Raw genomic sequence first — 14,673 nt, forward strand, 5'->3', positions numbered from 1 at the left:
AGACCAAACGATATAAATTACCCAGTGTTGCTTAAAATTACCGCTCCAATAGGCAGGACCGAATGATCGAGCCGGATTCATGCTGAAAGTGGACACGGTTCTTAGTCACGTTTATTATTCAGAATTTCAATTCTACAAAATTCTGTGAAAATCTGAAAAGATTCAGAAAATTCTTAAATTCGAAAATTTTTAGGAATTGAATTAATTCCGAGAAATTCTTAAAAATCTGAAAATTCTCAAAAATTCAGATTCCTTAAGCATTCCAAAAAAATCTGAATTGTTGGAATTTTCAAGAATTAATTCTCGAAAATTCTTAAAATCGTAGAAATTCTTATAAATTAAAAAAAAATTTTAAGGCTTCTTGAATAAATTCACCAAAGTTTCTAAGAAATTCTTAAATTGTAGAGATTTTCAAAATGTAATTCTAAACAAGGCATCAGAACAGTCGGAGCGTTTGCTGCGACTGAGAACCGTACGACCCGTAATCCTATTTCGTTCGTAACCATAATACGTCCGTAGGCCTAATACGTCCGCAACCCCAATACGTCTGCAACCCTCTAATGCGTCTGTTACCAAAATGCTTCCGTAACCCGATTGCGTCCATGACATTATTGCCCACCTAGTCAAGTTGGTCATGGTCAAATTTACTAAAAGTGTTCATTTTTAAAATTGCGCATAGCGCAATTACAAAGGCCGTACAAAGTACCTCTCAAATGAAACCAACAATTTACGACATTATTTTAGAAACACAAAATTTTTTGACAACTTTCCATTCCGTATTCAATTACCTCTCAAATCTATCTACTCGATCTATGTGCAAAATACACTTACGGCCGAGTAGCGGCCTTAGTCCAAGGGTCCAAATTTGAAACGTTTTTTTTACCATTTTCACCATTCTATTGGGTATTGAATTAGACCTCAAATGAAACAGAAAATAACAAAATCTGAAGAGATTTACACGATTTATGTGCAAAAAACACTTAGAACCGAATATAGGCCTCAGTCCAAGGACCTAATTCTAGGAATTTTCCCGCAGCACGTTATTTAGTGTGCAAGTACATCTCGGATTTTAGAAAAATTTGCGAAAACTGATGAATTTCACTTCATTTTTACCGATTTATAACGATTATAATAAAATCCAAAATGGCCGTAGGCAGCCTTTGTTAGGAAACCGCAAATAGTAGTAGTAACGCTTTGCATTCGTCAATACCATTCAAACAAAAAAAAATCATGAAATTCTGTCAAAATTTACTGAAGATATTGGCAAAAATCACCACGTTCACTGTACGGCCGACTAGCCGGCTTTGAGCTCACTCCAAGGGACCTAGCTCATGCTCCTTTGAGCCGAATTTCATAAACTCTGATTTTCCTATCTAATAAAGCAAAAACAGTCGAAATCCGGTCAAATTTGGACGACCTACAAGCTTGCTTCACCCCCATCCACCACAATTCTTTTTCAAAAATATAGGACCGCAATAACGACCACGAATGTTTTAGTTTTCAACAGAAAATAGAATTTGGTCTAAGCTGATCAAACGACTACAACCAAATCTAATTTCTGTCGTTTTGCGGTCGGTTATTTTTCACAATTGATTCTGATGAAAAGATATCATAAAAAATGAAAGACGAGACAGACAAATGTAGGCTAAAAATTTAGCTAAGCATCGAAGCCTCTTCATAAAAAATAATCCGAAAATATTCATAAAAATTCTATAAATATTCCGAATAATTAGGCCTGTTCTCAGTTACAGTTCAGTAGATGGATTTTGTGTTTCAGTTAGGCCTACACCATAAAGTGTTTCAAAAATCAGCAAAAAACCGCGTGAATTAATTGTCAGGGAAAAATCAACTGATTTTCGACATTATTTTTGTGTTGTGTATGGAAGAGATGGGAATATAACATCGAGTACAAAAAAGTCCTAAACCCCTCACGTCCAGGCTCACGTCACTCATAGGCACAAAGTCAAAAAATATCTTGGAAATAGGAAAACCATCCCCTTTCCTTAGACCATGCCCCATCTTGCTGTGCTTCGACTTCCATGTAGCCTTTCAAAGTCAGTGATTTAACATCCGAAAAGTATGCCTTAAGTCAAGTTGCAGTAATAAACTTGAATACTCACATCTCCATCAAAGTTTTATAAAACGTTTTTTCATTTAATTCTCTGTTAAATTGATCTAGGAAAAAAGGAACCTTTTCAAAACATGGTTCAAATCGCATTCAATTAAGTTTTCAAAAATCGAAGACTTCGCCCAAGATCAAATACAAACAAAGAAGTAAAAGATTTTCCACCACACACCAGAAGCCACGTTAAACGAATCAGTTAAGATATTTAGCGAAGAGCAACAACATGTTTGCCGTTTCCACATTTTTTTTATTGTCAAGTTCAAGTTCTTATTTAAACCAACTACGAACTCGCATTTTAAATCAAATTCAGCGGGGTAACCTATGCTGAATCATACTCAAAATGTATGTTTTGGGCTGGGTAAGAACTTAAAACTGACTAAATTAAAAAATGTGGAAACTGGCAAACATATTGCTGCGTTACGTTACGATTAAATCTGTTACTTCTTTTGTTTAAAGTATTGTGTTTAGTGTGTGGTGGAAAACCGCTGACTTCATTAGATATATTTTTTTCTTTATCGGATATCATTAAACCAGTCGTTTTTAAGAGACTAACATGCGATTAACCACTAGTTTATGGTCAAGATGACTAGCCGTTTCGAAAAGGTTCATTCTTTAGAATAAACAAGATCGCTAGATTGCCCCAACATCTCCACCAAAAATACTGATGCTCGTAAGTTTCAACATTCGTTGCTTATCTTACTAGAAAAAATTCCTTCAGAATCACCCTTACCTTGCTCCTGTTAGTGGGCCAGCAGTGGAGCCTAATGTAAAAACAGCAAAACCAAATTTTAATGGAGCTGAATCTTGGTATTTCTCATTGCGATGATCCCAAATGGCCAAATTGATAAACACTAACACAGTCGTCGCAAAAAATTCAATTACCAGTGCTTGCATATCTGATAAATCTGAATGTGGTATTGTCATACAGAATCCAGCGTCCGTCGTTTTATTGCCATCGAATAAATGGGTAGGAACAACAATTTTCAGCATCCCCATGCCAATGAAACCTCCGATCAATTGAGCTATGAAATAGAAGCCTGCCATCTGAATGCTTAGCTTCTTGTATATAACCGCTGCTATCGTAACTGATGGATTTAAATAGGCGCCAGATATGAATCCGAACACTTGAATCATAGTCATGATAATGAAACCAAAGTTCAACACCGTTTGCAATTGATTGGTTGTTTCGCCGAAAGGAAGGCAGCCCATGCAGCCGAAAAACATGACCAGAGCTACGCCAATCAATTCAGCTAAAACCACTGCAATCGCGTCCAGTGTGGGTGGTTTCATGGCTGGAAAATATGAAATATTAAATAGAGAGAAGTAATTACATCGAACCGGTTGTCAATTATACGAAATCTCTAAATAAAATTGAAGTCACGCCGAGTCGAGAACTTCAGTTCAGTGGTCAAGTATATCAGAACCTGATGAGTCAAAAGTTGAGTTTGTCAAAAGGATGTAACATACCATCATACCAGAGCATCTGAGTTAAAGCATCTGAGGTACTTTCACTTCACACACACATATGTCGAATGTATGAGAGCATGGAGTTAAGATTTTAGAGAAAGCAAGCATATCAGCAGAATTATCGAGTCTATTACATCTTTCGATTAATAAGTAGTTCCAGTGGATCGACACGAACACAATCTGTTACTTCATTCGTCTTACCATCCGTTTTGCCATATAAGAGAACAACGGCCAGAAATAATTGCTTATCTTTTCCGTTGTTGTCAATAACAGATGACAACGAGTCATTGACTAGTTGGCTCTTCGTTAGGAAATGACGATTTTATAGATTAAAGTTTCTTATTCTATAACTGAGAAACTCCATTCTCTAAATTGAGGCCAAAAACTATATAAGCCCAAACGCGTGTTAGACAGTCGAAGGTATAGAGATTATCAGATACGGCAAAGAAATTGAGCAAATAGTCCAAAATATTCGGCATTACCCTCTTGCGGCTAAAGGCGCCACAATGAGCTAAAAACGACTTCAAAAGACACAATAAAGGCATACATTAGGAGATAACCACTGGAAGTGAGCAACAATCCAAAAATCATTAGCAAAATTCGTAGTAACTTCATTCCTCAAAATAAAAATTTGGATGCAGATACCTACTGTGCTCTACATGATTAGGCAATGTAAATGCTCATTTCATATGGTCGAAGCGCCATTTACATTGCCGTAACAGATAAATACTCTGAAGCTCCATGTATTCCAATTTCTCCAATTTGGAGAAAATCGACAAAGCCATGACATTCCCGTGATCAAAGCACCTAGCATGGTAGCAGAATATTACGTATGTCAAATTGAGTGATAAATTTCGAGAGTTTAATTTTTAAACTGTTTTAAGGTCATTCCGTTCGTGTGTATATTACTAATATACAGATTACAGACATATTGCATGACCTTGAACCAAAATTCGGAATTTATTTCTCTATTTGACATAAGCAATATTCAAATACCATGCTAGGTGCATTGCTATGATGGATTTGTAAATAGAAAATTGGTGCTGAGTCTAGCGAAAAACGACAACGCAGTTAATAAAAGTCTTTTGTTTTAATTTGTCATGATAAGAGTCCTTTCCACTTAAAGCTAACACAAAAAACACTTACAACTACATTGCTAGCTAAAACCTATCACTTCAGTCTTCAGTCTGTCCTAACTAATAGTGTTGTCTTTGAGAGCGTATTCTTCGTTGGCTATATGTTCGTCTTCAACTTTTGGTCGCCAGAAAACGGCACGATAAATGTATGTCGTTATTACTCCTGCTGACATCGGTGCAAGCCAATAAATCTATAAGAAACAGAACCAATTAAATAAATGGGGTAACGGTGGAATCCTCGGTCTTCTCGTACCCAGTGCTTATCGAAATGGGTATTCCAGAGGGCTGGCGCAAAGGATCGGGCTGGATTCTGAAATCATTATCATCATTAATTGACTGACCAGAGAAAGAAATAATTTTTCATTGTCACCATACCATACTAGCCCCTGTAAATGGTCCAGCAGAACAAGCCAGCATGAAAATTACAAAACCGAATCTTAGAGCAACCGAGTCATGTAGATGCGAGTTTCGTTCATCCCAAACAGCACAACATACCAAAATCAGTACCGCCGTTGCCACAAACTCTATGGTTAATGCCTGAAAATCCGTCACGTCATAACGTGGAATTGTCGTGCACAGGCCCGGTCCATTCGTCTCATTCGCTGGACTGAATGTATCCGTCGGTATAACCAATTTCAACAATCCGAAACCCATAAAACCTCCCATCATTTGAGCCATAAAGTAAATGCATGCCATGGGCACGGATATTTTTTTGTAAATCAGTGCTGCAACGGTAACGGCAGGATTGAAATGCGCACCGGATATAAAGCCAAATATTTGGACGGATGTCATGACAGCGATGCCGAAATTTAGTGCTATCTGTAAATGCGGTGCTCCATTTAGGCAGCCCATACAGCCGAAAAATAAAATGAATCCGACGCCATTGAGTTCGGCCAGGAACATGGAGACGGTGTCGAGAAGAGTTGACTTCATGTCTGTAAATTATAACAGGGAAATAATCCCTCAATTTCTATTATTATCTGCAGACAATGCAATAAAAAAGCAGTCTACTATTACCAAAGTGTGTTGTCTGGCTAGCCAGCATGCAGCATGCACTTAAAACTATATTTGCAAGACACTATCGCGAAAAATTGCTCTATGGATCTGTGACTAAGCAACTAATAAGCGCAATAGCTTCGTGTGTGTATACATTACAATTTGTATCGTTGTTTTTGCACCGACAACAGCATAAGCTTTTTGAGAACATTTTTACATAAGTTCAGCTTCACATAAATAGTCCGATGATGAAAAATAAAAATTCCAATCGATCGATGCAGAACAGTTGGTCTTAATAATGATTTCTAATTCAATTCAATATTTATGTGTAATGAATGTGGGCTTTCGGGCAAGAAAAAAAAATGAATCAGAACCATCGTCATTGTCTAATGGAGAAAATTAGTAAAGATGATCGAATCAACGAAAATAATTTGCAAAATTAAGTCTGTTCGTCAGATGTTCTAATTGAAAGTGTACGTAAAGGCCGAATATTATAATTAAAAGACAAGAAGAATTAAAATCGACAAAGACTTTCAGTGGGAACTTCATTATTTCTGATGAGCAAATACAGGTTTGCTTAACCATAGCACTGCTGTAAAATGGCTTCTAGCATTAAAAATAGAAAAGATTTGTATCAAAATCTGGAAGCTGTTTGACTTCTGAAATGCGAGTGGTTTTGCTACGAGCAGTGCTATGGATTAACCGATGATGGTATTTAGACAAACGTAGATGCTAATTGCACCCGAGTGCAAATAATTTTTATTACACTATTTGCACCCGGGTTGAACTTACAGTCTTATTTACAGCATCACGTTTCGCAACTAGAGGCGAATAGAGTCACTCTACTCTTTACATTACCAACTTACTGCTATTTATGGTTATTCAACGTTGGGAACAAAATTGATTTAGCGAGTGTAAGGCTACCTTGTAGGAGGATGAATCATGTTGTACCTAATACAGCACCTAATTCGCAGGACAATTTGTAGAATAAACAAGGCATCAGAACAGTCGGAGCGTTTGCTGCGACTTAGCCCCGTACAACCCGTAATCCTTCGTCCGCAACCATAATACGTCCGTAGCCCTAATAAGCCCGGAACCCTAATACGTCTACAACCCTCTAATGCGTCTGTTACCAAAATGCAAGTCAAGTTGGGAATTGTCAAATTTACTGAAAGTGTTCATTTTTAAAATTGCGCATAGCGCAATTACGAAAGCCCGTACGAAGTACCTCTCAAATAAAACCAACAATTTACGACATTATTTTAGAAACCCAAAAATTTTTGCCATCATTCTATTCGGTATTCAATTATCTCTCAAATGAAACAAAAACTAGCAAAATCGGTTGAGATTTACTCGATTTATGTGCAAAAAGCACTTAGGGCCGAGTAGCGGCCTTAGTGCAAGGGCCCAAATTTGAAACTTTTTTTTCCATCATTCTATTCGGCATTCAATTATCTCTCAAATGAAACAAAAACTAGCAAAATTGGATGAGATTTACTCGATTTATGTGCAAAAAAACACTTAGGGCCGAGTAGCGGCCTTAGTCCAAGGGCCCAAATTTGAAACTTTTTTCGCCACGTTCTTTTCGGTATTCAATTACCTTCCATAAAAAACTAAAACTAGCAAAATCGGATGAGATTTACTCGATTTATGTGCAAAAAACACTTAGGGCCGAGTAGCGGCCTTAGTCCAAGGGCCCAAATTTGAAACTTTTTTTGCCATCATTCTATTCGGCATTCAATTATCTCTCAAATGAAACAAAAACTAGCAAAATCGGATGAGATTTACTCGATTTATGAGCAAAAAACACTTAGGGCCGAGTACCGGCCTTAGTCCAAGGGCCCAAATTTGAAACTTTTTTCGTCACGTTCTTTTCGGTATTCAATTACCTTCCATAAAAAACAAAAATTAGCAAAATCGGATGAGATTTACTCGATTTATGTGCAAAAAACACTTAGGGCCGAGTAACGACCTTTGAGCCCTCCCAACAAGCCCACGTTACATCTTACCCAAAAACAATGTTCAGCAACTTTTTTCTACTCGTCAATACCTTTCATTTGATATATCACAAGCAGCTATTGCGTGCGTATTTCGGTAGATATCGTCGAAAGACTGAAACACATCTATAGGGCCCTAGCTCTGGAGGGGCCGGCCCTACCATGCCCATTTTCGAACTTGACCTTACTTTTGTCGATACCAATCGGGGAAAAAAAGAATTTTGAAAAAAGGTTGTGATTTACTCTAGGAGTGTCGACCAGTCCCATAATGGGCAATCTGATAAATTTTGAGTGGAATTGATGTATAATTGTTGTATTTTTGATGTAAAAGTGTTGTACAAGAGAGGTGTTGGGTTGTATTGGAGTGGTGTTAGTGTTGTCTTACTGATGTAAAATCGAGGGAAAACTAATGTGTGGGTGGTAAGGTTGTTGCATAAATTTTAAAATATTCGACCATCGTTTTTACATCACTTTTACCACTATTCTCCACCTTAATACCACACTTTTCCACTTTGTTACCACACTTGTTGGTGTATTAGTGTGTTTTAGTGTTGGGTTGGTGTTGTCTAACTGATGTAAAGTAGATGGATTATTGTTGTAAGAATGGTGTGGTTGTTGCATAAAATGTTGCGTTTTAGTCCATCATTATACATTCCCCATACCACATTTTTCCACCTCAATACCACACTTTTCCACTAAAATATCACACTTTTCCACATTAATCTCATTACAAGGTGTTGTATCAATGTTGTGTCCATGTGGTGTAAGTGATGTAAAAGCGTGGATTATTGTTGAGTTCGTGGTGTAAAAAAGTGTTTGTCTGATCTGAATCTACTTGTCCTCAATGTCGTCAGTTCTCTTTTCTTCTTCTCTTTCGATTTAACTTTAACAACAAATACACCACGAACTCAACAATAATCCACGCTTTTACATCACTTACACCACATGGACACAACATTGATACAACACCTTGTAATGAGATTAATGTGGAAAAGTGTGATATTTTAGTGGAAAAGTGTGGTATTGAGGTGGAAAAATGTGGTATGGGGAATGTATAATGATGGACTAAAACGCAACATTTTATGCAACAACCACACCATTCTTACAACAATAATCCATCTACTTTACATCAGTTAGACAACACCAACCCAACACTAAAACACACTAATACACCAACAAGTGTGGTAACAAAGTGGAAAAGTGTGGTATTATGGTGGAGAATAGTGGTATAAGTGATGTAAAAACGATGGTCGGATATTTTAAAATTTATGCAACAACTTTACCACTCACACATCAGTTTTCCCTCGATTTTACATCAGTAAGACAACACTGACACCACTCCAATACAACCTAACACCTCTCTTGTACAACACTTGTACATCAAAAATACAACAATTATACATCAATTCCACTCAAAATTTATCAGATTGCCCATTATGGGACTGCTCGACACTCTACTCTAGCTAGAGGGGTCACGGACGGACGGACGGACATTTTTTTTTATTGCGGATTCGTCATCTATGAACATAACCAAATGCTTTGCCCTTACTGTCTGCTTCCAATTCGACGTGTTACAAACGGCATATTAATCTTATAAGCCCCCAGTACTTCGTACGGGGCTAAAAATCAATTTGACTTTGACGTAACACCTAATTTTCAGGAAAATAATTTTTATCATAGCACTGCTTCCAGCATTATTTGGAGGCTGTTGTTTAATTCGTGTGAGTAAAACACACAACACATTCAAGTGTATACGCTTACACATACATTTACAAACAAAATTTGGAGACTTTTCAACGTCTGACATAAGAGTGTTAATGTTAGAAGCAGTGCTATGATTTGTTCCTACTGCAACCTAAGTTTTTAGTGTAGAAGTTAACGACCAACGTTTACAACTTAGTTTTTGATTTTTCTCATTCACAAACTAATTGTACGCGCTTTAAGGGGAGCTTTAGTTGTTAGTCAATAAGGAATAAAACTCCCCTTATAGCACGTTGTACAATAAGTTTACGAATGAGTAAAGTCAAAAATTAAGTTGTAAACGTTGGTCGTTAATTTCTAGACTATTTAGGAGAATTTGTAGAAGGAAAAATGAATTTGCCTGTGATGTAACATGTTATTTTTCGACACCCGGGTGCAAATAGCGTAATAAAGACTTTTTGCTCCCGGCTGCAAATAGTCACTTCATTAGAGAAACTATTGAAACATCATCAAAATTAGTTTTTTTTAAACCAAATCAGAACGCTTCACTAAACTACCGGTAGATTGTTCACCGAGAGCACCTTGATAAAAAGTCATAAAGTAGATACTCATACTACGAACAGTCGCTTAAAGTGGGCACGTCTTTTTTATCAGTGTAAATACCTTTGCTTTTCGTCATAAAGATTTTGACTTTTTGAGCAGTTTCAAACTTTTATTTGCTAAGTGGTTAATGAAGTGAACGCGTGTTCATGAACGTCACTACCGTCATGTCTCAATAGCTGTTATTTTGAAATTAATTTACAATCAATTTGATAACAAGGTAGACAAGGGTTATATTATACAGAGATTAAATATGCTGTCGAATTGTTAACAGCATTTCCGACGTCAGTAGAATTCTGATGAAATTATAACCGAGCAATAAACAAAAATCTGATTGAAATGAAGAAAAAAAAATTATGAAAAGTTGATGGGATAAGATACACTTTATCAACGTCTTATCGCCGTTTTAACCCACTTGAAATTGATTCAAAGTCACGGCTTCTGGAGCCTAGGATTAATTGGGTTGAAGAAATACAACAACTTCATCGAAACGTTATGAAAGCTTGTACACTTGAGATAGAAGATTACCCAAATCTCACAACGTTTGAAAAATTACGGAATTTATCGATCATGACAAAAATCCGGGAAGGCCATCTATCAAAAGACCAATGGATGTACTTTGCTTTATCGAATACTATGCTGACGGAATAATAAAATTTTTTTGACATTATTTGCGAGGCTTACAGAGTATTTAAACTTCTTTTGAATGAAAAGTACATTTAATGCTCACGATAACACGAGATAACCCTAATTTGGACGACCGTTCACCCGAGTCGAAAACCATGGCAAAAAAATTGTTTTTCAATTTTGTGTAATTTCATAAAAACTGTTGTACTAATTGGAGTACTTGTCGCCTTAATGTTTTTGTTGCATTACATAACAAAGACTAGGTTAATCTTCCATCAGTGATGCTATCCAGTTCTAGCATTTGTAACATATTATAACACATGGTCATGTGGTTCAATACATCAGCTGCGAAGCAAATTAAAGGTTGCCTCGCGTTAATTTACTTCATTACTGACCATCTTCGAATGTTTCCATAGGCAAATGAAGGAGATGGAAATTTTACCATTTCCATCATTAGTCCATCGACATGACCCATGTATGTACCATAAATGAGTTTTTATGTTTCCGAAATTATCAGTTTCGCATTTCGAGCCCATTACACACGAAATGTGTGCCGAGTTTGCACAGTTTTTGTTCAGGATGTACATCTCAAAATTTCACATTCATTAATTACGTGTCTTACCCAGATTTGTTTACTATTACCTTTACGAAACGATTTCGACTGAAGACTCATTAATCATTTCGATAATTTCAACGGATTACCGTTAGGGTAAGCGAAAGGTAAAATGGAAAGGTGAGAAAACTTAAATAAATTGCTACTATCAATGGTCAAAATAATAATTACGCTGCATAGACGTAAAATGTAAAATGTTTAACCCTTTAGAGACGTTTGAGTGAATCCGTGATTCTTGAGAGAAAAGTGAGATTCAACATATTTGATGTGGTAACTTAAAGATTCCACGCAAAATTTGTTTAACAAATGAAGATCTAGATTTTGTTATTTTAGTATTTCGTTCGTGTTGAAAATGCAAAATTCAGAAAATAAAAATCTGGATTTTCATTTGTTTAACGAAACTCTCGTGGAATTAATTCCAAATCACGACAACTTCAAAATCAAAAAACTTGTCCGATTTCACTTTTCTCTCCCTGTAAGTTCAAATTTCTTTTGTTTAAATTATCACCGAGTTTGAGATGCAAAATCTATTACTTCGTTAGCTTGGCACAATCATTTTACTGAGTCTACAAGAACTGTAGACTTATTACTTTGCTGTCGATAACAGATGATAGAAAGATAACAGAAAGAAACTGTAAATAAATGGAATTGTTCTAATCATAAACAATCTGGATAACTTAGCTCTTGGTTATAATTTCTCTAAATAAATCACGACCTAAGAGATTTTGTTAAAGTAAATAAAACCGGCGACACTATGGATTAACTAATTACGCACAGCAGGTAAAGAAGATAATAGTTTTTGAATTTCCGAAAGCCATTACTGGTTGTACTGTACATTCAGATTCACATATAGTAAAACTGAATCATTACAAAACTATTGCTCGAATGGTTCACTGGAAAATTGTAATCTATCAACAATATTGTATTTCGTTCGAGCCCCAAATGTTTCTAAATTTCTGAAGATAGACTGAACTCAAAACATTTTTTTTTGTCTCAAGTCTTATTCGATCCAATCATACCACTATCACCCGGGTTTATTATTGGGAATATTATTTCTGAAAATTCGATAAAATTCCAAATAATTCCGTTAAAATTAGGAAAAGATTCTGAAATATTTTTCGGACCTTTTTGACAATTATTCGGAATATTTTTCCACGAAGCAAAACTTCGCGCCATCTGACATTAGTACACTGAAATTTGAATTGTAGAACCTACACATGGTTCCAATGGTGGTATCTAATTGAATAGTATTTTACATGCTACATGCGTGCGTGCATTTTCATGTGTTCATTGACCTCGGCTACGCCTCGGATTGACAAAACACGCACGAAAACCATATTTTTCATATTTTAATCCCTTGTTGTATACAGGACATGACTAGGGATAAAAAGTAGAGTTTTCGTGTGAATTTTGTTGATCCGAGGCGTAGCCGAGCATGCAGAATGTTAAAGCTTTGTCCATTTCAAAATGTAAAGAAAATGTATTTCCCAAAAATCGGGTCTGAGTTCTGTTGAAAGTTTCTTTAGAAGCAATTATTGTATCAAAAGCACCCAAAGACACCTTGTACCAAAAACGATCTTATACTCATTGCATCATTGCAGGCTTCCGACACCTTTTTTTTAAAGAATTGGAAATTATTTGTGTAAAAATAATTTCTTGACGAAAAGTAAAATGTTCTTTGTTAAAGTAAAAATTAAAATTGAGAAAAACTTTTTACATGGCGACCACGAGTGTTACACATTTAGTGCCTAAAAAAAAGCATTCGTCACTCGGTTGTACCCACTGTAATTCAGAACAAAAATTGTGTTCCAGTTCTGATAAGAACTTGCAAAATATTCGTTGAAAATGTTGATAGCTCTACATCTCATCGCGTGAATACAAAAAAAAAAATCGAGAAACGCTATATCAAGCTAACAAACAACGAAATTGTGTGCGCGCTATCAGGAAAATGATAAGTTCATGGTACTCTGCCTGTTATTGACATCAGTAACTGTTAGAGTAAGTAATCGAAGTAAATAAAACGAGACGTCTTTCGCAGAGGTTATCAATATTTTCAATATTTATATTACGAATTATTCACAGAAGCGGCATGTCACTAAATTTTCACTCAATGCGTACATCACATACACACAACCGCACGTTTCCTTACAATCTAATTTGATGTTGTTACAGCAAAATCAGTTTATTTATTGAATTTTATAAGAAATTTTTTAAACTAGAAACCAATTATTTGTTTATACTCGAATAAAATCCATTGCGGTGTCTGCTACTCACTTTTATTTTTACGATCGTCGATAACTTATATATCCAGTAATGTGTGGAGAAAATTTAAAAAAAAGTTTTTTTTCTTCCCAATTCGAATAAACAAAAAAACAGAAATAAATCGTTTGAAGTGAGTGAAAAAAGAAAAATTAATTTTTCAACAAACAAGCACAGCCACGGAACGAAAACCACCTCAGTCGGTGTTTTGATAAGAACTGAACGTATGGAGTGCGCGCTCATTCACTACAAACGGTCCGTAAGTCTGTTGTTATATAACAAGTGCGATAAATCAAGAGTGTAAGTGTGTTTAGGCTTCTTAGGCGTTTACAAAATCCACAGAAAAAAAAGTTAATTTTAAAATTAATTCTCAACCGCAGAGTACTATCACATTATAATGTACCGTATCCGACGACTATATCAAACTTTGGTTTACATTTTGATTGTGGAAAGTACTGGTGTCTTGAGTTGTTGGTACTGGTTGTGGTATAGTATGGGATGCAGATAATATTTTGCACGCAACTGTTATACTATTCCTACGTCATATGATTAAAGAGATGTTAGATCTCACTATTAAACTACACTAACACTACCTCGAATGTACCACAGGTTTTTTTTTCTATTTTCGTACATGGTACCGTAGATGTTTCGGTTTATTAGATTTTATGTGTAGAGTCAGTAGAGTAGTTTGAAATGCTTCTGAAGTAAAGAGATATGTGTGGCTCAATATGATACTAATGTTTGACCAAAAAATTATCGTGAAGACTTTGCTGAACTCTACCAAAGATCAAAAATTTTAGTTACCCATTTTTGCTGGTAGAAATGTTGTTTTATTTTGCTAGGGAGGTAATGTATCCTTTCCCTCACTAGTATATTATTTTACTTTACGAGCTAGGAGCTTTCACGAATGGTAATACTGAGCTTCCCTTCGGGTCAGGCTATAACGTCCCAACTTATCAAAATTAAAATTTGGACCCACGGACGTAATCTACTATTACTTTACTAGAGAGGTAGTGTTGCCTTTCTCTCACTAATGTGTTATTTTACTTTACTAGCTAGGTTTTCTCTAGTGAGAGAAAGGCCACATTATCTCCCTAGTAAACTAATAGTAGATTAATTTACCAGGGAAGTAATTTGATATCTCGTATCACG

The 14,673-nt window shown here is 35.9% G+C and overlaps 1 protein-coding gene across 3 annotated transcripts in view; it reads right to left on the reverse strand.

The window, feature by feature from the left end:
* Window positions 1–14,673, reverse strand: part of LOC119082804 (aquaporin-like) — a 43,921-nt gene that overhangs the window by 600 nt on the left and 28,648 nt on the right. Inside the window, exons 1-4 of one of the 3 annotated variants that reach the window (XM_037192452.1) lie at window positions 13,537–13,940; window positions 5,104–5,663; window positions 4,982–5,038; window positions 4,664–4,919 (exon numbers count right to left, since the gene is read on the reverse strand). In XM_037192452.1, the coding sequence (XP_037048347.1) occupies window positions 4,785–4,919; window positions 4,982–5,038; window positions 5,104–5,661 (750 nt within the window). In that variant the 5' untranslated portion in view covers window positions 5,662–5,663; window positions 13,537–13,940 and the 3' untranslated portion in view covers window positions 4,664–4,784. Of the gene's footprint in view, window positions 1–21; window positions 83–2,855; window positions 3,418–4,663; window positions 4,920–4,981; window positions 5,039–5,103; window positions 5,664–13,536; window positions 13,990–14,673 lie in introns of those variants that run through there. The other 2 variants (XM_037192451.1, XM_037192450.1) reach the window with 2 other exon arrangements.

The sequence above is a fragment of the Bradysia coprophila genome, unplaced genomic scaffold (assembly GCF_014529535.1).
Source record: "Bradysia coprophila strain Holo2 unplaced genomic scaffold, BU_Bcop_v1 contig_494, whole genome shotgun sequence".
Lineage (NCBI taxonomy): Eukaryota > Metazoa > Arthropoda > Insecta > Diptera > Sciaridae > Bradysia > Bradysia coprophila.